The 26,074-nt window shown below is 40.5% G+C and overlaps 1 protein-coding gene across 1 annotated transcript; it reads left to right on the plus strand.

Annotated features, from left to right (window-relative positions):
* Positions 1-18,098: 18,098 nt before the first annotated feature.
* On the plus strand, positions 18,099-22,611 carry LOC127224738 (zinc finger protein 37-like). Its single transcript, XM_051187866.1, has 3 exons — positions 18,099-18,206; positions 21,618-21,866; positions 22,009-22,611. The coding sequence occupies exons 1-3, from the start codon at positions 18,099-18,101 to the stop codon at positions 22,480-22,482; spliced, it is 831 nt and encodes a 276-aa protein (XP_051043823.1). The 3' UTR covers positions 22,483-22,611.
* The last annotated feature ends 3,463 nt before the right edge of the window (positions 22,612-26,074 follow it).

Genomic DNA, 26,074 nt, shown 5'->3' on the forward strand with positions numbered 1-26,074 from the left:
TCCCCAGAATCACACAATCACACAGCTGCTAATTTCTCAGTGATTTCTCAGTGAACCACTTCACATGTTCATTGCATTCCCTCAATAGTTTTTTTTGTTTGGTTTTGTTTTTGTGTTTTGTAGAGTTTTCAATCTGTAAGTATGTTCAATCAAGGTGCTTGGCCCTGTTGGCACTGGGCTAAGAACAAGACTCTACACAGTCTTTATTCCCCAGTTTAAATTTGCGGTGGGACAGATGAGATTGTTGCAAGGCATTGCTTTGCTTTATCGACTCAAACATCCCGTTGGAGATGAAGGTGGAATGAGTGTGGTGACTCCTGCAATCCCAGTATGTAGGAGGCAGAGGTAGACAGTCTTTTTCTAGGCTAGCCTGGTCTGTAGAGTGAGCTTGGGGTTACTAACACTAAGCACTTGTCTCCAAAGGCCAAAACAGAACACAGTTTGTTATTGATTTATTTAATGTGTATGTGCAGGGACAGAAAGAGAGAGAGCTGATTTGTGAAGGCCAGAGTTAGTGTTAGTGAGATCCAGGACTCTATCTCACTTAGTTCTTCAGACTTACCCACCACAATGATCTCTCCATGATGAGCCTTCTCACAGACAATATAAATTTAAGATGTTGCCATCTTTCCTGACATTCCCTTCTGAAGACAGAACCTAGAGCCTTTCTTATTCGGCAACTGCTCTATACTGAGCTAAATCCCAAGGCCCAAATTCAAACAAACAAACAAACAAACACAAAAAAACCCAACCAACCAAACAAAAACAAATCCCTGTTTTTTTAATATAATCTTTTAATTTAAATTTGAAACACTTGTCATACATATCAATCCCAGTTCGCCCCACCAATCCCCATCCTATCCCCTTTCTGCTCTCGAGGGAGGGTGAGACCTTCCATGGGGATCTTCAAAGTCTGTCATATCATTTGGAGCACAGCCCTGGCCCTCCCCATCAAATCCCTGTTTTGTACCTTCGCCTTGGAGTAGTAAGGGATTCACCAGTAGTAGTTTCATCCTCTTGTTCTTGGGCCTCTTGTTGTGGCGTATTCACCAGAGAAGACTACTTGGACATGGGTTTAAGCCAATAGAAAGTGTCTATTACCTTGGCAGACTTCACTGCTCAGGTGCAAGCCACACCAATCAGAAGAACAAGTGAGTGACCTGTAGATGAACTTTCTGATAAGGACCACTCACAAATAATGACATGGAGACTAATTTTTGATTATGAAAGCTTTACATATAGCTTATGTTTGTCTCAATAGTTCTTATAACTTAAATTAATCCAATTATAGTAGTGAGTCTTTTCTGTACTGCTTGCTAGTTCCCAGATAACCACATGGAGCTTTCTTATTAATTATGAAAGTTCATCCAATTGCTTAGGCTTGCTTTTAGCTCTTAAAACTCAAATCAACCCATGTCTTTTAGTCTACATTCTTTTATGTGGCTTGGTTAACTTTGTAATGCCCATGCTGCTTGTTCTGCATCTGGCTGGTGACTCCTCCCTTCTCCCAGCATCCTCTGTGCCTAGAAATCCTGCCTAGCTATTGGCCATTCATCTTTTTATTAAACCAATCTGAGTGGCATCTGCACAGTGTACAAAAACATTACTCCACAACACCCATATCTTTTAATCTAAGTTTTTAAAGGTGTGGCTTGGTTACCCTACTCTGTATGCACATCCTGCTTTCTTTCCATCTGGCTGGAGACTCTGTCTTCTTCTTCCCAGAACTCTCTCTGTCCAGAAGTCCCTGCTATATCTCCTGCTTAGCTATTGGCATTTAGCTTTTTATTAAACCAATTATAGTGACACATCTTCACACAGTTTAAAGGAATATTCCACAACATTTTTGTCTGAATAAAAAGGAAAGGCTTTTTAATTCTATCACAATAAAACCATAAACAGTAAGAACAATTACAAGGTAAGAATTATATTCATAATGTCCATTCCATTTGTGTTTGGCATCTTTGGAGAAAATAATCTATTTATTCTACCTTGATGAGCCCCAAGCCCTGTACATAACTTGCTATCATAACTAAGGAAAGCTGTAACTATAACTACAGATCAAAGACTCAAGAAGGATATACAATTATCTCGGTAAACAGGAAGTGTAGAGCAAACAATTTCCAAAACTATAGAATTGATAGAAACAGATGTATGCCTGGACAGCCACTCAAGTTTTCTCTGTGATCGATGTTGGGGCAACCATCTTCAGCCTATTGGCCTGGAATATCTGACAGACTTTTCTGTGAAACAGGAATTTTTGAAGGACTCCTCTGCTCTGTCTTGGGAAACTTTGGTAGTTGCTTTCTTTTGTGTCATGCTTATCCAGTTTGGACAACATACTGTCAGCAGTTGAGGCAAGGACAGTTTTTTTGTTTGTTTTTTTGTTTTGTTTTGTTTTTTTGGCTAGGTGGCCAACTTTTGCCACCAAGGAAGCAAACTCCGTATGGAAGTCCTTTGATGCCCATCATCTTCTCTGAAGTAAATTGGTGCTGCTAGGAATAGATGTGACCCATTGACATGAAAAGTCTTATGTTATTAAAGCATCTTAAATGCCATATTTTGTAAACTTCTGAAGTGTTTAAAGACCACATTTCCATCTAAAATATCTCTGTTTGACCTTGAAAGCATACTTAAAGTGACTATAAGGTTGTTATAGGTGACTAACTACTGACCTGCACTTCTCTATTATCCTAAATAATTTGTAGCAATAAGTTTCAAGGACTAGAAATTTACATTACAGTGTTAAATGTGCTGCATGGGTAAACCACATAAACAAGAGTGGAAACATATGTACAGTATGTTTTAACAAAAAATAACTTTAAATTTGTGGCAATGTACATAAATACATACCAATCTAAAATATTTAAGACTAGTAGTTGCTGTCTTACTTTATAAGTAGATTCAATACTCTACTCTTTCATCTTATCATGTCTACTTCCACTTGTTTTTTCTTTTCAGAATGAGCTCCCTGAATTGAATCTCCTTTTTTCCTGGCCATTACCAATAAGAACTTGTAACTAACCTCCCAAAATGATGACAAATGTCCATAATCCACTGAATGACTAAACACTATTCACATCACCTCTTGGCAATGAGGGCATTGTGTTCTCTAGATTGCTTCCTGTTATCTGGGAGTGGTAACATTTTTAGAAGATTCTTAAAAAAATTAAGATAATGGTCAAGTCCTGGGAGAGCTAGCTTTTGTTTAGTCTCAGTGTGGTGGGAAAGTGCAGGGCTTACCTGAAGTCTAGCTGGAGTACTCTGTTGTGAGGTAGGCCATCTCAGCAAGCAGCCTTGAAGCTCTTCAGGATGTAGAACTCAGAGGAAACTGCAACAGAGACACTCTGAAGTTGGTTCACCTAGGCTACCTGTTTGCATTGGCATTTGGTCCCCTTGGTCTGAAAACTCACAGACTTTCAAAGATAGCATACATATCTGCATTAACATAAATGTGGACTGTGCATTGTACACAAGCCAGCCAAAGATGACTTTTTTTTGTTTTATGTTTGAGCAGGTAAAATATATGTCACCAGTCATGTAGTTTTTTGGTTTTGTTTTGTTTTAGATTTATTTCCTTATGTCTATAGCCAGGATTTTCAGGGAGTCTCCCCCAATCAAATACGATCTCAATCAACCTTCAATGAATTCACAGCCTTTCATTTTCTGTGGAAACAAAAGCATAGAGTTGCTGTGAAATAATCCTTTTCTAAATGTGAAGATTTTTTTTTTTACTTGGATTGGTTTAATAAGTCTCTGTATCACTATTTACAGGCTGGCAGATCCTACAAAAAAGCACAACTACAAATGCCGCCCAATATCTTGCTACATATTTCCACATAAAGAGTTAAAAAGCTTTCTGGTGTCCACAGTCTGTTGGATAGCTCAGTGCCAGTGGTATACAGAGGTGAAGCTCTTTTAAGAGGCCTTGCTACAAGCACTAAAATGAGCAGTGGCCAGCATGCTGTTCAAGGGTGGGAGACTAGAGAGAAATGCCTACTGAACTTGGACCCAGTAACTTCCCACAACTGGCAGATAGACCAGCCCCAGGCTGGGTGCACAGGCATGAGGCTAGGCTTTCACAGAATCAAGAATGGGAGGAGACGGTCACCAGAGTCCTGTAATGGGGAGCCTAGCTGCTGTTGAGCAGTTTAAGATTTGACTCCAGCAACAAGAGAATGATAAAGAAGCACGGATTGAAGTCAGATTGAAAAAAAACCTATGAACATGTATAGTGTGCTTAAAAATGTGCTTACATGTGAAGAAGAACGGAAAATGGGTATAGATAGACAAATAAATAAATAGTTTGAAATCATAAAGCCGTTAAAGAAAGAGTATTATACAAGGGAAAAGGCACAAAAAGACAGGGAACATACAGAGTATCTGGATCCTATATGATGTTGTATTGAATTTTCATTTTTAATCTGCTAATGAAAAGAAAACAGCTACACAGAGAAAATAAATTATTGAAAGTGTTATTTAAACAAACATAATTTAAGAATGTCTCAACTTAGGAATAGAAGTAAAAAAAATATGTTGTTGTGGGAGGGGCTATGGTGTGCCCCCCCCCACCGCTGGTCAAACAAATTGCTTCGGATTTATTAAAAAATATCAGATTTGAACAGGGAAGACATCATAAAATATTGCTTACAGTCATGAAAAAAGAAAAGAAATCAGGGAAGAGTGGAGGAACCGTCCTGTCCACCACCACGCTGCTGTCTGTCCTCTCAGCAATTTAAGATTTGAAGCCCCATGAGGCAGTGAGGAGCAGCCCTGTCCTCCCTCTCCAGTGATGGCTTAGCTCCTAAGGCTCATGTGCCCTTAGGGGCCAGCCCAGGCCTACCTCTTGGCCGGTGTTGTTTTGCTGGGGTAGACTCAGGCTTGTACCTTTCTCTCTCTCTCCCTCACTCTCCCTCTCTCCACTTTTCTCCCAATCTCCATCTTTCTCTGTCTCTAACTCTCCTCTCTCTTCTTTTCTTTCTCTTTGCCTCATTTTGAGTCTCTGTGTGTGTGTGTGTGTATGTGTGAGTGTGAGGGTGTGTGTGTGTGTGTGTGTGTGTGTGTCCCTAGGAAGCCCTTAAGAGTTTTCCATGCTCCGAAGTTGCATACACCGACAGACTACATCTCAGAACTGAGCTAAATTCCATGGAACTCCATTACCTATTGCATCTCCTTTCTTGATCCTGACCATAATTTCTCTACTAAATTTGGGGGGTTTTGACATTGAAGACCACATTTAAATTAGTTCTTGACTGTGGTATATTACAAAAAAAAATGTAATATTTTTTTAATATAATGGATGGCTTTCACGCCCTGAAAATGTTTATCTCTGTCTGTCTATTACATCTCTCTGCGTATCTCCCTCTTTCTCTCTCTCCCCAACTCACTGTGTGTGTGTGTGTGTGTGTGTGTGCGTGCGCGTGTGCACGCGCGTATTTTGGAAAGGTATGTGTATAAACACTGTTGACACTGTGATAGAGAGTGAACACTCTTGAAGTTGGACTGAATGTATTCCTGCTACAAGCATAAGTGTGTCGCTAGTGGAGTATGGTGGTTGTGTATTAATAGCCCTTACAAGTAGATAGACTAAACTGCTTAGTCATCAGAAATTAGGACTTCTTGAGAAGGTTTAGGGGTGTGGTCTTAAAATAGCAGTCATTTTAAAGGGATCATGATGTGTGAAATAAATTGGTAGGCTTTGAGGCTTCAAAATAATCCCCAGCCAGACTCACTGACTAACACTTCAAGCTGCCTGGAGATAAAGATGTAGAATTCTCAGGTACTTCTGCATCTCCATGCCAGTCTGTGTGTCACCATGCTTCCCTCCAGAATGAGAATGGACTAAACTTGAAAATGCAGGCAAGCCCCAATTAAATGGTCTTCTAGAAGAGTTGTCATGGGTATGTGGTATCTTCTCAACCACAGATGATTAAAGGGGAATTATGTCAGAGACTACAAAGAAAGCAAGGTAGAAAGAAAAGGGGAAGGAATAAAGGAAGGAGGTTTATAGTTCCAGAAGAGCACTTTGTCTGGAGTCAGAGGCAGATGGATCTATACGAGTAAGAAGCCAGCCCCATGTACAGACCAAGTTCCAGGACAGGCAGAGCTACCTACAGAGACCCAGACTCAAGGAAACTAACAAAAATGTCTACAGCACCTGACAACCTGGAGTCACCCAGCAGAATACACAAGGAAGGAGGAAAGAATTGAAACTCACAAGTGGGGAATGACCCAGATCTTGGAAGTATTTGGAATACACTCCATACCTACACACACCCTACAATGCATGATCCAGCTTCCTCCCTCCCTTGATCCTCCCCCTCTCTTTCTCAGTCCAACACACACACACACACACACACACACACACACACACACACACACACACAGAGCCACATACAATCACACATACTCAAAAGCACACAGCCACACAAAGCTCACAGCCATATATACATACATACATGAATCACACACAATTGTTTTGAGTTGTTTCCCTGCCAGCCTGGACCCACAGCCGCAGTCAGCTACAAATAACACACAGAGACACTGTATTAGATAGAATGCTGTTGGCTCATTTCTATTCATCTAAATATCTCCAATTGGTCTTATATTACCGGAGAGAGGGTCTGGAAATCTGCTCTCTTGGTCCTACATTTTGAATCTCCTCCTCATTCTCCCTGAATCCTCCTTGTCTCCTAGTCCCTCCTATCTTGCATCCCCATGGCCAGCAGGGCTTTATTCATTAACCAATAAGAGAAACATATTTACAGAATGACATCTCCCATCATCTCCTCTTTTCTGTCTAAATAAAAAGAAAGGTTTATCCTTAACATAGCAAACTATATAACAACAGTTATCAAATAGAACAGCAGTTAACAATATTTAGTCCATTTTTGTTTAGCAAGATTTAAATAATTTTTTTCATTGTCTATCCTATCTTTGTGAGTCTAAAGTCCTATATGTAACTCACCTCTAGTCCTAACTAAGGAAAACTATAACCATAACTATCTGTCTTCAACTCCTTCAAAGACCACAGAAGGATAACATATAAACTTTAGAAATGACAAGAGACAACTCATTGCCTGGTCAGTCATCTGAAGTTCTTCTGTAATGTTTCATCTTTAGCCCATAGGCCATAGTCTGTCTGACAGACTCCTCAGTAAAGCAGGAAACTTTAAACTGTCCACCAGTATTGTCAGTTTGTCAGTCACTTTTCTCTGTATGCTGCAGACTGCTAGACTCTTCCATGAAGCAGGAACTCTGTAGCAATGTCCATCTTGTATCAGCAGTCACTTTTCTGTGGGTCCTGCATGTCCAGTTTATACAGCACAAAGTCAAAGAGTCCAGACAAGAGCAGTATCTTGCCCAAATGGCTAGTCTTGCCATATTGAAAGCAAACTCCATAACTCATTTCTTTGATGTCTGACCCAGGCGATATTGCCTGGAGCAGTTGTGCCTCTCTGTTAAGAAAAACCCTAATCCATTTTAAATGCCATATCTGTACGTCTTTGAAAAGTTTGAAGAATAATTATCTATCTCAAATATGTCTGTATATCAAGAAAACCTAAGTAACATTATAAGTTTTGATTATCATAGGTGACTAATATAGATAACTAAATTATACATTACAGTTTTAAGTGAGCTATATAAATACAATGCCTAAACAAGAGGAGAAATGTACATATTATGAAATTGACCTTAAATATGTATCAGCAAATGAAAATCCATTCCAAAACAAAGTTCATATTGTAAGGAGTAAGGTTTTTCCTCCTGCCCCTGGTCTTGTCCTGCCACCGGGCCAGCCCCAATTAACACACTGAGACTCTGTATTTGATATAATGCTGTTGGCCAGGTACTAGTTTCTTATCGCCTAACTCTGTCTTAAGTATTAACCCATTTCTGCTAATCTATGTATTTCCATGTGGTCTCCTCTTACCCTCGGAGAGCCAGCTGGCGTCCAGCTCTCTCCAGACTCTCCATCTTGACTCCTCCTTCCTCTTTGTCTCCTAGTCCTGCCTATCTTGCTTTCCTATTGGCCAACAGTGATTTATTCATTAAACCAGTATGAGAAACATATATACAGAATGACATCTCCCATCATCTCCTCTTTTCTGTCTAAATAAAAAAAAAGGGTTTTAACCTTAACATAGCAAAATATATAACACAACAGTTATCAAGTAAGAATCACAGTTAACAATATTTAGTCCATTAACATTTAGCAAGATTAAAAGAAACTATTCTATCATCTATCCTATATTTGTGAGTCTAAAGTCCTATATGTAACTTATCTTTAAGCTTAACTAAGGAAAACAATAACCATAACTATCTGTCTTCAACTCCTTCAAAGACCATAGAAGGATAGTATATAAACTCTAGAAATGACAGAGACATCTTGCCTTGTAAGTCACCTGAAGTTCTTCTGTAATTTTCCATCTTCAGCCCATAGGCGATAGTGTGTCTAGCAGACTCTTCAGTAAAGTAGAAAACTTTAAACTGTCTTCTTGTATTAGCAGTTTGTCAGTCACTTTTCTCTGTGTCCTGCAGACTATCTGGCAGACTCTTCCATGAAGCAGGAACTCTGTGGCAATGTCCATCTTGCATCAGCAGCCACTTTTCTGTGGGTCCTGCATGGCCAGTTTATACAGCATAAAGTCAAACAATCCAGACAAGAGCAATATCTTGTCCAAATGGCTAGTCTTGCCATATTGAAAGCAAACTCCATAATGCATTTTTTCAATGTCCATCTTACTTTCTGATGCAGGTGGTGTTGCCAGGAGCATTTATGTTTCACTGTCAAGAAAAACCCTAAACCATTTTAAATGCCACATTCTGTAGGTCTTTGAAAGGTTTGAAGAATGCCTATTCATCTCAAATATATGTCTGTATATCTAGAAATCTTAACTAACTTAACTATAAGATCTGACTATCATAGGTACTATCTATAATCTGTATTGAATTATACATTACATTTCTAAATGAGCTATGCAAACACAATATCTAAACAAGAGGAGAAATATACTTATCACAAAATTGACCTTAAGTTGTATCAATAAATGAAAATCCATTCCAAAACAAAGTATTCATATCTATATCATAATCCCCTTTTTTACCTTTAAAAAGATATTGGTTGTGATCATTAACCATTTATAACCAACCCCCATTTAAATGAAAACAAACATTTATAAACAATATTTGGGAATTTGGGCATCATTCTTTCCAAACTACTTCCTGCTGATAGGGGGCGCTGTCATGGGGATCCTAAGAAGATTAAATCCTGGCTGTAGTCTGAAAGGCTGCCTTGTTCAAGCTGTTTTGAATGTTGGATCACCAGGAACGCTGTTTCAGGGGGGTCTGGCTTGCTCAAACCACATTAGTCTGGAAGGAAGCCACAGCTTTTGATTTTCTATGGAAACAAAAATAGAAATCCTTTTCCCCAGTAACTTGCCCTTAGACTTAAATTTTGGAGTCAAAACATTTTTAAAATATATAAATTGAATTAATTCAGCAGCATTTGTTTTAACAGTTGTTGTTTCCTCAGCAGTCAAACAATACAAAGACAATATAATACCATACAGAATCCAGATTCTCTCCATCTGTGGCTTTTTTATGACTGTGTTTCTTTACTTTTATTTTTTTATTTTTTGAGACAGGGGTTCTCTGTGTAACTTTTATCCATCCTGGAATTCTCTCTGCATACCAGGTTTACTTTGAAATCTCAAGAGATCTGCTTGCCTCTGTCTCTCCAGTGCTGGGATTAAAGGCGGGTGTCACCACACCCAACTCCTAGCTGTATTTTTAAAACCATTTTATTCTTTTTCTTTCCCAAGCCTACGTATATTTTAAAACACACTGTAAACTTTTAGCTCTTTTTCTTAATGTGAATCTGTCTTTACTGTAAACCTTTATCTTTGTCTGGCCACGAGTCTTTATCTGTTAAACAACAACATTGCTAAAATGAAAGTCATAGCTGCATCCACCAGGGTTTATCAAAGATGGCGGCAGGTACCTTTACTGCCAACAGTGAGAGCTGTGCTTACCGCCTTGGTCTATGCTGCATCCAGCACCATGCTGCTGGCTTGGAGATGTGGTCACTGCCATTGCCAGCTCTCCTACACACCAATAAATTGTTAGCAGTGCTTTTCTAAAGCCATGCAGTTCCCCCCCCCCCTTATGCTGAGTCAGGAATCTTCCTTTAAAGGAGCCGCGCAATTATCTGCTTGTCTCTTGCAAAGCAGACTCCAACCAAGAAAAATGCTGCTACCAAGAAACCTTGCTTGTCTCTGTTCTTTTGTTTCTAAAACCCTTTTTTAAGCTTTTGTTAAATTTTAAGTGGAAGTTTAAGTGGAAGCCATGTGGGCGCCATAAGTAAGGAGTAAGGTTTTTCCGCCCGCTGCCTGGTCTTGTCCCACTGCTGAGCCAGCCCCAATTAACACACTGAGACTCTGTATTGATCTAATTCTGTTGGCCAGGTACTAGTTTCTTATCGGCTAGCTCTGTCTTAATTATTAACCCATTTCTATGTATTTCCACGTGGTCTTACCAGAGAGCGGGGGCCTGTGCGGTTCTGGTTCTGTTCTCTCCAGACTCTCCATCTTGACTCCTTCTTCCTCCTTCCTCTTTCCTCCTCGTCTCCTAGTCCTGCCTATCTTCCTTTCCTATTGGCCAACAGTGCTTTATTCATTAAACCAGTATGAGAAACATATATACAGAATGACATAATCCCCTTTTTACCTTTAAAAAGAGACAATTGTGATCATTAACCATTTAATGCCAACCCCATTTAAATGAAAACAAACATTTATAAACAGTATTTGGCAATTTGTGAGTCGTTCTTTACAAACTGCTTTTTGCTGGTAGGGGACTCTGTTATGGGCCTCCTAAAAAAGATGCAGAAATCCAATTGTAGTGGTTTGTCTGCAAGGCTGCCTTGTCCCAGCTGTTTTGAATGTTGGATCAGCTGGTACACTGTTAAAGGTGTTCTTCCTTGATCGAATCATGTCAGTGTGGAAGGAATGCACACCCTTTTATTCTCTGTGGAAACAAAATAGAAATTCTTTTCCCCAGTAACCTGTCCTTGGACTTAAATTTTAAAGTCCAAGTATTTTTAAAACATATGAATTGGAATAATCCAGCAGCATTTCTTTTAACAACTGTTGCTATTTCCTCAGCTGTCAAGCAATGCAAAGACAACACAATACCACCCAGGATCCAGATTCTGTCTGTGCTTACCATCTTTACATGGCCTTTTTATGACTCTATTTCTTCTAATTCTATTTTTTCATCTTTTGAGACAGGGGTTCTCTGTGTAACTTTGGCTGTCCTGGATTTCTCTGAGTACATCAGATTCACTTCGAAATCACAGAGATCTGCTTGCCTTTGTCTCCCTAGAGCTGGAATTAAAGGTGTGTGCCGCCACACCCAGCTACTCTCTTTTTCTTAATTTTTTTAAACCACTTTATCCTGTTTCTTTTTCTCTCCCAAGCTTATGTATATTTTAAAACACAATGAAAACCTTTAGACGTTTTTCTTAATCTGAATCAGTTTTTACTGTAAGTCTTTATGTTTTTGTAGCCTGGAGTCTTTTATCTGCTAAACAACATTTCTTAAAAAAAAAAAAAAAAAAAAAAAGCCACAGCTCTATTACCCACTTAGCCACCATCTAGGTAAGATGGCTAGGGTAGGTTTACCTAGCCTAGAATGCCAGAACTGACTTGGTCTACACTACCATCCAGCAGGAGGCTGCCAGCTTTGAGATGGTGTTAATTGCCATTCCATTATATTGTACATACCATTTCATTGTTAGTGGGATTTCTTAAAAGCCTTTATTTATTTATTTGTTTGTTTGTTTGTTTTTTGCCGATATACTCAGTCAGTAAACCTCTTTAAGATGCTGCCCAACTCCCTGCTTGTCCCTAGTAAAACAGAGTTCAACCAAACCAAAAAAAAAAATTGCTACTACCTAGGAGCCTTGCTTGTCTCTGTCCTTTTGGCCCTAAAACCCTTTTTTAACCTTTTTTAAAAATCTTGTTTAGTTTTAAGTGGAAGTTCTTAGTATCCACATTTCAGGCCCAATTTTGTTACATGCAGTTTCCCTGCCAGCCTGCTCCCGGAGCCACAGCAGCCCCAGGTAACACACAGTAACACTGTATTAGATATAAAGCTGTTGGTCTGTTACTACCCTTTCTCATTGGCTAGCTCTGTTTTAATCATTAACCCATTTCTATCAATTCATCTATTTCCACACAATTACAGCACACACAGAGACAGTCAGAGAAATAAGGAATGAAAATAAATATCCTATGATTTATAGTTACTCCACACAGACAAATAGTGTACAACCATAAAAACTTTATTGAGTGATGAATGTACACGTCAAGCATTTTATGTTGATAAATGAAATCTTGATCCAAACTAAAACAGTGAAAACCCAATGGATGAAGAACATTACAAAATAGAACTGTTTCTGCTCGTCCAAATAGGAACAACACGAAGCTATGACAGGTGGCTAGACTTAACACATCACAGCTATACTACTACAAGGATTGAGTGTCTCATAAAGGAAAATCTAGTGAAGTGTATGTGGGTGTTGTCCTGAGGTTCCTCAGTATCCAAGAACACATGGACCAGTTGGCAGTGCAGTCCACTAATCTGACCCGCAGTCTGGATCTCAGGCAGTGTCTACGTGCCCAGCAGAAAGAAAGCAAATTCAAGCCCTGACTGGCATGAGTGAATATGTCTGAAGGATTGTGAGTGTGTGTGTGTGTGTGTGTGTGTGCTGAGGGGGTGTCTATAGGATGTGGCCAAGATTCTTTTGCCGATTTCATTCTCAGAGTCTGTCCTTTTGCAGAATATCCCGCAGGCACCGGCAGGTAGAAAGGTAGCTGCCATCAGCGAAGGCTTTGTTTGCACAGTCTGAGTCCACAGTGAGTCTTCCTTCCAGGAGATGGTGCAGAGTCAGGGCATGTGTCATTGAGCCAGACTCAAGGCCCTGAGGTCGAGTCCCTTGGGTGCTCAGATGAGCTCTAGTCATGCCGGTTTCTCTGCTCTGCTGTGTTCTGTTCTGCTGAGGCCCAGGGTGCTGCCTCCCATCCAGCCAAGAAGGATGGGGAGATGCAGGGCATGCTCGCCTTGTCTTTGGCCCCTTGGCGTGGGTCTTGGAAAAGGGATGGAGAGGAGAGCGGAGGAGATGCGCACTGAGTAGCCCAAGACCATGGGTCATCTGGGGAGCCAGGCCTGGTCTGCCAAGATGGCCTTGACTCTGTGCAGCGCCCAGTGCAGGGCAACTCCGGCATGGGACAGCTGCCAAGAAAGCCAGGCGCGCTGCGAGACCCCGGGCTCTGTGCTGCTTGAGGGCTCAGGCAGGAAGGCCCCTCCGGGGGCCTGCAGTTCTTCCAGGGCCACCTCCAAGGACCCCATGCGGTCCATGACTCTGGACAGAGGTGAGGGTTCCCTGAAGCAGCGGTCTTCTGGAGAATGTTGTCTGAGCCTTTTGGCAGAGCGGCTTGGAGCTGCACAAGTGTCTCCATACCTTCTGCGCTTGAGGGCCCTCACAGGAGGTCTTGGGAGGGGCCTTCTGTTCTTGACACGCGGTTCTGTGTGTCGGGAATCTGTGGCAGAGACAGGCTCAATTAATTCTTCACATCGGAGACCCGATTTCACTCAGCACCCACTCCCTCCACCCCCGCACCTGACAGCCATGCCAGAGGCTCCCTTTGCTTAACCCACCCAAATGCAGGTCACACCCACCACCATGCTGGCTCTCCCCTCAGCTCTTTAGGACTTGAAGCCCCATGAGGCAGTGAGGAGCAGCCCTGTCCTCCCTCTCCAGTGATGGCTTAGCTCCTAAGGCTCATGTGCCCTTAGGGGCCAGCCCAGACCTACCTCTTGGCCGGTGTTGTTTTGCAGGGGTAGACTCTGGCTGGTGCCTCCCTCTGTCTCTGGCAGGATATGGGCTCGCCCTGCTCTTCTTTTCTTCCAGGTGGCCCCTTGAGCTGTGGTGGTGGCGTGTGCGGGAGGAGCCAGCAGAGCTTTGCCTAGGTCCCTTCTGCCTAGGCTCCTCGACCTCCGGACTCTGCAAGCTGTCTGCTGAGGACAGAGGAGGTCATGAGTGACACCTGGTCCCTAAGCCTTCTCCCCAAGCAAGTCTGAGATGCCACTAGACGAGGCCTAGCTCCAAGACTGGCTAGAAAACCGCTCGAGGCCTCTCAGAGTCCCTATTCCCTCTTTGCCCAAGGCCTCCATGCAATTGAAGCCGCTTGGGATGTTCCCCAGCCTACACTCCCGCCAAGGGAGTCTCAGAAGCTGGCACAGCTATTGGCAAAGAACCGGATCCTCACCGCCGTGCCCCTCCTCCACGGCCCAACAACACCCATGGGCCACCACCTATTTTGGAATTCCCGAGGGCACCCACAGTGCAGCCTCCCACCTTCCTCACCTCCCCTAGGGCCGTCTCTTCATTCCCCTAGCCCATCAGTCTGTCCAAGCCTCACTACCCTCCAGACACTACCTTGTCTCACAGGAGAGGCCTCACTGTTCCTGCTGGGCATTTCCCTACTTTCTTCTTCCTTCTGGTCTACTGGCTGCTTTGTCTTGGATGGAGAGGGGCTGACGGCGTCTGAACACACCGATCCAGACTTCACATCTGTTTCACCCATGTTTCTTGGCTCCCAGAGCCTCAAGTCTGTCTGCCTCAGTCTTCCTGTGAGCTCCCTGGGGAATGATCCTGGTTGCAGAGTTGACTGGATTTAAGGTCTGACTCTAGGAGCCTCAGGGGCTTTGGACACGCCCATCTACAGGCCACACCCACAGAGAGCCTCTAAATTCAAACAGGATTATGCTTTCAATTTCCACAAAGTTTTCTTACTCTTGCTCTGTGTCTATCTCTCTCTCTCTCTCTCTCTCTCTCTCTCTCTCTCTCTCTCTTCCTCTCTCTCTCCATACTTTCTCTCAGTCTCTACCTTTTTTCTGTCTGACTCTTGACTTTTCTGTCTCCTCTTTCTTCTTCTCTTTCTCTTTGTCTCACATTGAGTCTTCGTGTGGAAATAGGGTGGGTTAATTAATTTCAGGCCTAGGAGGTGTGTTGGTGTGTGTGTGAATGTGTTTGTGTTTGTGTGTGTGTGTGTGTGTGTGTGTGTGTGTGTGTGTGTGTGACTGTAGGAATCCTTTAAGAGTATTCCATGCTCTGAGGTCATGTACACTGACAGACCACACCCTCTGGACGGAGCTATATTCCATTAAACTCCGTTATGGTTTGGATCTCCTTTCTTGATCCTGTCCATAGCGTCTCCACTAAATTTGGGGGGGGGGCTTTTATATTCAAGACCACATTGAAATAAGTTCTCGACTGTGATATATTACACAGAAAATGTAACATTTTTCATAATATGATGGATGGCTTTCACGTCCTGAAAATCTTTATTTCTGTCTCTCTATTATCTCTCTGTGTATCTCGCTCTTTTTTGCTCTCCCCAACTCACTGTGTGTGTGTGTGTGTGTGTGTTGGTTTTGGAAAGGTGTGAGTGTAAACACGGTTGACACTGTGATAGAGAGTGAGAACCCTTGAAGTTGGACTGAATGTATTTCTGCTACAAGCATGGGTGTGTCAGTAGTTGAGTAGGGTGGTTGTGTATTAATAGCCCTTACACACTTACAGACTTCACTGCTTAGTCATCAGGGATTAGGACTTCTTGAGAAGGTTTAGGGGTGCGATGTTAGAGTAGCAGGGCCATTCTTAAGGGTTCATGATGTGTGAAAGCAGTGGGTAGGCTTTCAGGCTTCAAATTAATCCCCAGCCAGGCTCATTGACTCATACTTCCAGCTGCCTGCAGATCAAGATGAAGAATTCTCAGCCTCCTCTCCATCTCCGTGCAGTGGAGACATCACATGTCTTGTAGTTTTTCTAGGTTTATTTCTTTTTGCCTATATGCAGGATTTTCAGGGTGTCTTTTTTGATCAATTCCATCTTTTTCAACCCTAAACGATTCCATAGCCTTTCATTTTCTATAGGAACAAGCATAGTCTCTTCCTCAAAGCAACATATCTTATTGATTTGCATTTTGTGGTTAAGACATTTTAAAAATATATAGGTTGGTTTAATCTAGCTGCCTTCACAATCCAATGTCTTTTAGCAGTTCTTATTTGTTCATCTGCTATCAATAAATTTAAAGACTACACTACAATATATAGGATCCAAACTCCCCATGCATTTTACATCTTTTCACAGCCTTTTCTTTTATATTACTTTACTCATTTTAAAGACTTGACTTTATTATTTTAACATTCTTTTTCTAAGGCTGTCTAAACCCTTTATCTTTTCTTTCCCAATCCTATGTACACTTTTAAACACATTGTACCCTGTTTAGAGGTGTCCTTCATCTGGATCTGTCTTTATTGCATATTTGCAATATTTTCTGTCTGCATGAGCAAAACTTAAACCACTGTGAAGCGTAGCTTATGGCGTACTGGTGGCTGGCTCTTCCCTTCTCAGTTCTCTGACAGCCTAGCCTTACAGTGGAGATATGCGGGAGCCACATCTACCACCCCAACTCTGGGAAATTTGTGGATCTACCTTGCCACATGCTGCCCACTGCTCATAAACCCCACTGAAATTTTTAATAGCAGGTCCTCTTAAAAATTGTGCTCCAGTTTCCTGCTAGCACTGAGTCTACCTGAGAGAAGGTGATTACCAGGAAGCCACTTCTTAAAGGAGCCATGCTCTGTTTGTAGCTAGCACTGAGCCTACCTACCTAAGAGAAGGCAGTTACCATGAAGCTGCATTTGACACCATTTTCGTTTGATTGGAACCATTTCTTAAGTGCTCTCAGATCTTATGTTGATATAGGTGCTGGATATTTGGGTGTCATTTGTAGGCTGAGTTTTTGTCAGGACTGTCAGCCCCCAAATAACCACACAGAGACTGACTATTAATTATAAAAGCTCAACCAATAGCTTAGGCTTGCTGCTAACTAGTTCTTTAAACTTACATGAACCCAATTTTTTTATTATTCATGCTTTACCATGGGGTGGTACCCTTTTTCACCATGACATGTACATTTCCTGCTTCTTCTCTCTCTGGTGTCAATTCTGCTGTCTCCCTGTGCCCTCTTTTTTGTGTGCAAGTCCTGCTCATCTTTGGCCAGTTGGCTCTTTATTAAAGCAGTGAGAGCAATACAGATACACAGCATACCAAATGATGATTTCATAGCACTTGGTTCTTGTTTATGAAAATTATCCCCTCACTCCAAGTCATAGATTTTCAAAATTCTTGCTAAATTGTCAACTTTCTTTCTCTCAGTGTCTGTAAGACAATTTAAAGGGAGTGGAACAGAGGAAACGTATAAAATTCCAAACCAAAAAATAGCTTAAAACTTGTAACAAAAGGTTAATAATTAAAAATTTATGTGCAGGTAATATTAATTTGATATTGTAGGCTTATATGTAACTTGAAATCAATTCTGGTCATCTCCTTTTCAATCTAAGGAGAAAACAACAGGTTCACAAGATATTTTGGATTTAGTATAGATTTTTATATAAGGATTTTTGTCCTAAAATTTTAAATAAAAACCAGTTTAATAACAAAACAAAATATATCTTATCAAAAATGTTTACAAATTTCTAAGGTGTACTCAGCTTAACAATAACTGACTTAAAGATATATATCCATCCTCTTTGTCTTTGTTAACATCGTTAAGTCATAATTATCTTGATAAACTGAGTCATATAAGAAACTGTTATATTCTATTATGGTATATTATGAAAGGACCAGAAAAAGTAAAGTTGCCAATCTCCCTTCAGTCTATATTCATAAAAAGAGCTTCCATTCAGAAATTTTTATTTTTATTATAGGCTATTAAATATTAAGCTTTGCTAAGTTCAGAACCATGCTTGTAAAATTATGTTAAGTACAACATAATTAATTACAGTAAGAAATGTATTCAGCTTCTTCTGTTTGTTTTCAAGGTACAGCCAAAAGCAAATAACTTAAAAACAAGCAAGGGTCATTGAGCTCAGATAAATTTAATAAATAATGATGGTCCTCAAGCTTGTCAGGATAAGTCATTTAAGATGTTTATCAGTGACCACACAAGGTCTCCAAGAAGATAATGGACATAGTGACAGTGGCTGCACCTGCTACCAGGGTCAGGCCTAAACTGTGGACAAGCAGGACACTGGAATCTGGAGACTTGATTGTCCCACTTTGCCCAGACAAAGTAAGGTCAGTTCCTCCCATGTTCCTTCTCCACAGAAATGTCTTGAATCTTCTGGGCCTGGCAGGCAAAGACAGATGCTGTTCTAGTACCTCAGTCCCCAACATAGAGACTAGATAATCCTGGGATGACTGTCTAGGTAATGGACCCATCTTTGTCATTTTAATTGATACACATGAAGCTTAAACTCACAAGGATATAAAAAACCAATTTATTAAGAGGGTCAATTAGAAAGACAAACTCACTGATACGGAGTAAGGCTGAAGCTGCCTCTGATCTCTCTCACATCAACTCTCCACCACCTGGGTATCCAACCATGCCAAACACAAGCTAGAGCAAGAGATTGAGCATGCTTTTTTCTCAGGCTTATCAGACCTTCACGTAGCACCCCAGGCTACAGCCCTAAAGCCAGTACCCAAAGCTATTGGCAGAATAAATTCCCAAAACACTGCCCCCTTTTGTCTAAATAAGAGGGTTCTAAACTTAATACAAAACTATATACAATATGAACAAATATCAAATATTGTTCAAAAGAAAGGGTAATAACACACACACACACACACCACCACCACCAACAACAACAACAACAGCAACAACAAAATAGAACTACAACTAACAAGAACAACATCAAGTAAGAAACACACACTAAATGTCTAGGCTATAGATAATTGGCAAATAACAGAAATTATTCTGTTACACCACAACTGTCCTATCCTTAAGAGTCTAAGTCTTGTACCTAAAATGCATTAGCTAAGATATGAGAGAATAGTGACTGTAACTATCTAGTCTTGAACCCCATCAAAGATCTGTGAAGAAAACAATATTACCTGAGGAAGCAGGAAGTGCAAGCAAGCAACTTCCAAGAGATGAAAGAAATGACAGAAACAGCTGGCTACATGGACAGTTGCCCAAAATCTTTCTGCAATATTGGGGCAACTGACTTTGGCTATAGGTCTAGAATATCTGACAGACCATTTTCAGAAGCAGGAAAATTAGAAAGACTCTCTTACCCTGTATTGGCAAGATTCAGCAGTTTTTTTTCCTTGAATTCTGTTTGTCCATTTTGGACAGAATGCTTACTGTTAGTAGTTGAGGCAAAGCAGTTCTTTGTCCAATAGGCAAGTTTTGCCAAGAAGAAAACAAGCTCCATATGGAGTGTCTCTGGTGCCCATCATTCTCTCAGAATAGCCTGGTGCTACCACAAGCAGACATGTCTCATGATAACAGAATTTTAAACTATTAAGACATTTAAATGCCATGTTCTGTAGGTCTTTGGAAGAATTTGAAGATTACCTATTTACGTGGAATACATCTCTGTTTTCCTAGAGAATATAACTAACATAATTAGGTATGACAAACATGGGTCACAATTATCCTGTAATTCTCAATAGCCTACATAGCTTACAAACTAATGCTACACATTATAGAAGTTAAAATCTTTAAACAGATGTGCAATATCAGGACAATGACCTCAGTTTTGTATCTTGATCAGAGTTAGAAATGTATAGTGCAATATGTCAAAATTATCCTTAAATTGTACCATTATACAAAATATGTTAATCAGAAGTAGAAATATACATGCAGTTAGACAAAAATAATTTTACATTTCTGTACAAAAATTTTGAAAACAGAAATAGGAATGTACATAATATGACAAACACAATTTCAAATTTGTATCAATATACAAATTATCTTAGTAATACAAAATGATTTTACATATGTATCAATAGATAAGAATCTATACCAATATAAATTGTCTATAGTTAATAGTTGCTAAAATAGTTTACAAGGAGATGCACTAATCTACCTTATTATCTTATTCTATCCCCTCTTTTTTCTATACCAAATGAGAATCTGAGTCTAATATTATTATGCCCTAACCTTATACTAATTTATGGCCAACACTGAGAAAAACCAAAAACCATTTGCTTCAATAGTTACTTCCACCTGTCTTGGGGTGATGATATCTCTAAGAGATCCTGTAAACAAAATTAAAGCAATGGTTACATTTCAAACAGACTAGCTGTAACATTTGTAACAACTCTCTGGGTAGCTGGTAAGGTTTATCTGTTTTTTTTATCTGAAGTTCTGCCTAGAGTGTTCTAACAGGTGGACTTTCTCAGCTAGCTCATTTGGAGTTGTCTTGAGCAGTCTGAAGCTGATGGTTAGGGGTTCAATGGCATCATTATGAAACAGGTAGAATCTTGTTGTGGAGGCTCACCTTCTTTCTGGAGACTTCAGTGAATACTGTTTGGAAGTTTTCTTGTGAAATGGGGAGAAGTGAAACAAAATTAATATGAAAACTGAAAGTTTAAGTTTTTGATAGATATGCATCCAAAGAAATGTACCAAAGAGTAGAAAATAAGTATGGAGAGAAAGAATTTTGGGGAGATAATAGTCCCAAGGTTTTTGGTTTTCTTCTGTCCCACATCAGGTGGCTCTTCTGTTATGAGACAGAAACTCTGAATTTTTCTTTTAACAACATGCTTGGATTTCAAAAAGAAGAGAACCACGCTCCAACTCCAAAGCCAGCTTTGATTTTTAATTGAGTCAGGACTACCACTATACTGAGAAGAAGAGAGATATAGATGTTTAGGTAGTGAGATTTTAACCTGCAGAGAATATTGGTACCATAGGTCAGATTTCTCTTTGCTTGGTAATTTTTTTTCTGGATAGCTTCCCCTTCTTTTAAAGTTATTTTTACATTCCAACCCCAGTTTCTCTTTTCTCCCCTGCTCCCTCCTCCAACCATTCCACACCCATCTACTTCTTAAGGGAAAAGAGCCTCCCTTCGGGAGTCTTCAAAGTGTTGGATACCAAACTGAGGCAGGACCAAAACCCTGCCCCTCAATCAAGCTGGGGAAGGTATCCCAACATAGGCAATGGGCTCCAAAAGCCAATTTATGTACCCAGGATAAGTTCTGGCCCCACTGCCTTCCCCCACCCCAAGCTGATCAAGCCCCATAACCATCGCCCACATTCAGAGGGCCCATTTGGTTCAATGCACATTCTTCTGGTATCAGGTCAGAGTCCATGAGTCACTGCTAGCTCAGGTCACCTGTCTCTGGAGTTTCCCCATCATGATCTTGACACCCATTGCTTATATGATCTTTTCTCCCTATCTTCAACTGAACTACAGGAGCTAAGGCCAGTGCTTGGTTATGCATCACCACAACTTCTTCCATCAGTTACTGGAAGTTGATTCTATGATGGGAGCTAGCATGGTCACTAAACTGATTACAGGGGAAGGCTAGTTCAGCCATCCCCTTCACTGTTGCTAGGAGTCTTAGGTGGGGGTCATTCAGACAAATCTCTAGCTTCTGGAAAAAAAAAACTTATGAATGCAATCAGTGTGGGAAGGTCCTCGGCCATAAAATAGCTTTTAGCCAGAAGTCCCACCTTGCCGTACATCAGAGAACTCACACCGGAGAAAAACCATATGAGTGCGCCCAGTGTGGCAAAGCTCATGGTCATAAACACGCCCTCACTGACCATCTAAGAATTCATACTGGAGAAAAGCCCTATGAATGTAATGAGTGTGGGAAGACCTTTAGACACAGCTCAAACCTTATGCAACATGTAAGATCTCACACAGGTGAGAAGCCTTATGAGTGTAAGGAATGTGGCAAATCCTTTAGGTATAATTCATCTCTTACTGAACATGTGAGAACGCACACAGGTGAAATACCATATGGTGTAATGAATGTGGCAAAGCTTTCAAGTACAGTTCATCCCTGACTAAACACATGTGAATTCATACTGGTGAGAAACCATTTGAATGTACTGAATGTGGGAAGACTTTTAGCAAAAAGTCACACCTGGTTATACATCAAAGGAGAAACCTTATAAATGTGATGAGTGTGGGAAAGCCTTTGGACACAGTTCATCTCTCACTTACCATATGAGGACTCACACAGGCGACTGTCCCTTTGAATGCAATCAATGTGGGAAAGCCTTCAAGCAAATCGAAGGCCTGACCCAACACCAGAGAGTTCACACCGGGGAGAAACCCTATGAATGTGCTGAGTGTGGGAAAGCCTTTAGTCAAAAGTCACACCTCATTGTCCATCAGAGAACTCACACCGGGGAGAAACCCTTTGAATGTTATGAGTGCGGGAAAGCCTTCAGTGCAAAATCACAACTTGTTATACATCAGAGATCCCACACTGGAGAGAAACCCTATGAGTGTAACGAATGTGGCAAAGCCTTCAAGCAGAATGCCTCTCTTACCAAACATATGAAAGTTCACTCCGAAGAGCAGTCTCATGGGGAAAATTAATGTAGGAAATCTCACAACCAACTGCTTTGGTCTTGTTTAACTTTAAAAGATGTTCTCGACTTGATGAAGTTAGAAAATCTTTTTAGGAAACCATTCCTTATATATGAGAGAATTTGAATATGGATCTTTACATAAGAGCGATGGATGGTAATAAAACTTAAGCCTGATCCTAAACCTTTACAAAAATACTGTATTTTACAGTTGTTATAAATTATCTCCACATTTAGAACAAAATGTGAAACTTTAAAAGTTGTGGATAAGGACCTGGGGAGATAGCTAAATCAGTAAAATTCTTCCTAAGCAAGTGTAAGGACCTGAATTCCATCCATAAGATCCATGTAAAAAGCTAGATGTGGTGGCATATGATGCAATCTCAGAATTGGGGAAGTTGAGACAGGAGAGTCCCTGAGACTAGCTGACCAGCTGCACTAGCCTAATCTGCAAGCCCTGTGTCACAGGGAGAAACTCTTTTAAAACAAGGCACAGGGCTCCAGAGGAACAATACTCAAGGTTGACATTTGGCCTGCACATGTGCACCCACACACATGACAACACACACATACACACACACACACACACAGTGTGATAATATTACAGCAACAAATGAACAGTAAAATCTGTCAACAATTCATTAAGCATTTGGGTGTTGTGTACTTGAGCAAAACAGTCAATATTTAATCTGCATTTATGTTTATTGCATACTTACTGCTTATGTGACAGAGTAGTTGTCCCCTCTGGTATTGTCTAGCTTTCTTTGTTAGTGTCTGTGTTAGCTGTGAATCAGTAGAAAACATTCTGTGTTTTTGAGACAGCATCTTAACCTGGCTAGCCAGGAGCTTGCTATGTAGACCAGAATGGCCTTGAACTAACAGAGATGTGCCCATCTCTGCCTCCCAAGTACTATGATTAAAGGATCAAATAGGAAACTTTAATGGGTTTTGTCTAGATGTTAAGAAAAACTGGAAAATGCTGAAAACAAAAACATGCTGGTAGAGAATGATACTCATATTGTGAAGTATAGAAAGAAAAGTGGGTTGTTGAGCACTGTGATGGGAGATTTCATTCTGTAAATATGTTTCTCGTATTGGTTAATGAATAAAATACTGTTGGCCAATAGGAAAGCAAGAAAGGCTGGACTAGGAGACAAAGAGAATTCAGGGGGATGTAAGCAGAGAGTCAACTTGTAAGGCCAAGAGAGCAGAGGTCTGGACCCTCTCTCCAGTAAGATAAGACCACATGGAAATACTTAGATTAATAGAAATATGTCAATATTTAAGACAGAGCTAGTTAATATGAAACAGTAGTAACAGGCCACAGCTTTATATCTAATACAGTGTCTCTGTGTATTATTTGGGGCTAGGGCAGCGGGGAAACTTGCTTGTAACAACACTGTACATAGTATGCTCTCATTGCAAATGAAGAGTGTGTGTTTGCCTCTTTTTCTGCCTCTCTGTGTACATATTTAGGTATTTATACTCATATATTTGTATGAATAGACTTGTGCTTTTTTAATCTAGAGGAAACGTTTAGTGGTTAGCACTAAATCCAAAAGTACAGGATTGAAGTCTGGCTTTTTATCATGTACATGTGTCTTATTGAAATATATATTAAAATACTTTTATATGCACAAATGAACACAGTTTATAAATACAGCTGAGTCTCTCTGACAGTATTGTTTGACAAAGTAACATGAGGTTTCTATGCTCATTTATGTACAATGAATTGGAGGCATATGGCACTTCACCTTGATATTGAATTTGCAAAGATTTTCCTATTAAACAAAGATTTTGTTAACATAATGATTCACAACTGTAACAATACTTTATTTATCTTTGTTGCTACTAAACTGGAGATGAATTCTGTTTGCAGATAAATGAAAGTGGTATTTGGAACCATCATCCCATTTTATTTCATATTCAGACAAATGCCTTAATCAGGGATTTCAACTGTATTGCAACAAATGTCTCCATACCCTCTTCTTGCCCAGTGAGGAAATATTGTTTCTGGTTTACATACTCTGCTTCTCTCAGAGTCTGCTTCATAATGCTTGTCAAGCATGCATTCCAGAAGGTGCTGTGCATCAGACTGACTTTTTCAAGAGACCTGTCTGGCCTTGTGTGCTCCACTAGCTAGGGTCTACTGCTGAGATCAAACACCAGGATTAAAAGCAACATGGGGATAAAGGTTTTAGTTCATCTTACAGCTCATAGTCCAACATCCAGGAAAGTAGGGCAGGAACTGAAGACAGGGACCCACAGGCGATAACTGAGGCAGAGGCCATGGGGTAGTACTGCTTACTGGCTTGCTTCTCATAGCTTGCTCAGCCTGCTCTATTATACATAGGACCACCAGCCCAGGGTCACACATTCCACAGTGAACTGGGAACTGTCACATCCAACATCAATCAAGAAAATGCAGCTCAGGCTTTCTCATGGGCCTTTCTAATTGGTGCATTTTCTCAACTGATGTTCCCTCACACACTCACAATCCTAGCACTTAGGGAGCTGAATCAAGAGGATCGCGACATTGCAGCAAGCTGAAAAAAATCCAGACCCCATCTCACTCTGTTCTCCCCAAAGAAAATATTTGACTGTATGTTAATGTTTATATTCTAACAGCATATTAACTAAGTCCTATGTCAAAAGAGTCATGTCCCAGTCATTAGAACTTGTCTAGTCCTATTCAATTCTCAGTGAAAATTTTATCTGCACAGTAGTGTAGCTTAATAATAGCCCCCATACAAATGGGTGACTGAACACTCTCTGCCCATCCTTCATTCTTGTTATTGCCTTCCTAACTCCCTCATTTCAGAAAACAATAAAGTATAAATATGAACAAAACAAATTGTGTGTGTGTGTGTGTACGTACATGTTTGTGTTAGAAGATCATCTCAAGGATATTGTGCCCCTATTTCCAAATAACTGACTCACTCTTGAGTGAAGAAAGTGCAATGTGAAATTTATTTGCGTTGGTTAATTTATTTTCTCACCAAATGGAAGTCTGGCACGATGCACAGAACTAGAAATGCCTTCATCTTTTAGAAGAATAAAGCAGTTGAAGGTTATGCCTCTGTTTACATTTCATGTCTTTTGAAGAGCCTTCAACAGTGCTATAGAAAAGATAAGCAGAAATTTAGAGTTGTCTGAACAGTAGGCATTAGTACTTACTTTTTTATGTACTAAAAATTATCATTGGTGAATGAAAAAAAAATGTCAAAAAGTACTAGATGTCAGGGCTGAGGGGTAGTTAGAGGGTAATGGGGTTCAATGAGGATCTGAGTCTGGATCCTCAGCAACTACATAAAAGCCAGAAAGATGGACATGTGTCTGTAAACAGGTGTGGGAGTGCAGGTGAATCCTGGGGCACATGGTTCAGTCATCTCCAGGTTCAATGAGAGACCCTTCAAAAACATGAAGGTGAGAACAAGAAGGTATCTGACATCACCCTCTGGCCTGCACTATATGGGCTAATGCATCTACACACACACACACACACACACACACACACACACACACACACACACACACACAATATGAGCAGTGAAAAACTATAGTATCAACCAAGAATATACAAACTTTGTTCATCACAATTG

This window comes from Phodopus roborovskii, unplaced genomic scaffold, assembly GCF_943737965.1.
Source record: "Phodopus roborovskii unplaced genomic scaffold, PHOROB, whole genome shotgun sequence".
In the NCBI taxonomy this organism is placed as follows: Eukaryota; Metazoa; Chordata; class Mammalia; order Rodentia; family Cricetidae; genus Phodopus; species Phodopus roborovskii.

Excerpts from the sequence above, each read along its gene's own strand:
- LOC127224738 (XM_051187866.1), top strand. The coding sequence starts at position 18,099 with ATGGACATAGTGACAGTGGCTGCACCTGCTACCAGGGTCAGGCCTAAA. Across the intron at positions 18,207-21,617 it reads TCCCACTTTGCCCAGACAAA|AGAACTCACACCGGAGAAAA; the intron begins GTAAGGTCAGTT and ends GCCGTACATCAG. Across the intron at positions 21,867-22,008 it reads ATTCATCTCTTACTGAACAT|CAAAAAGTCACACCTGGTTA; the intron begins GTGAGAACGCAC and ends GAAGACTTTTAG.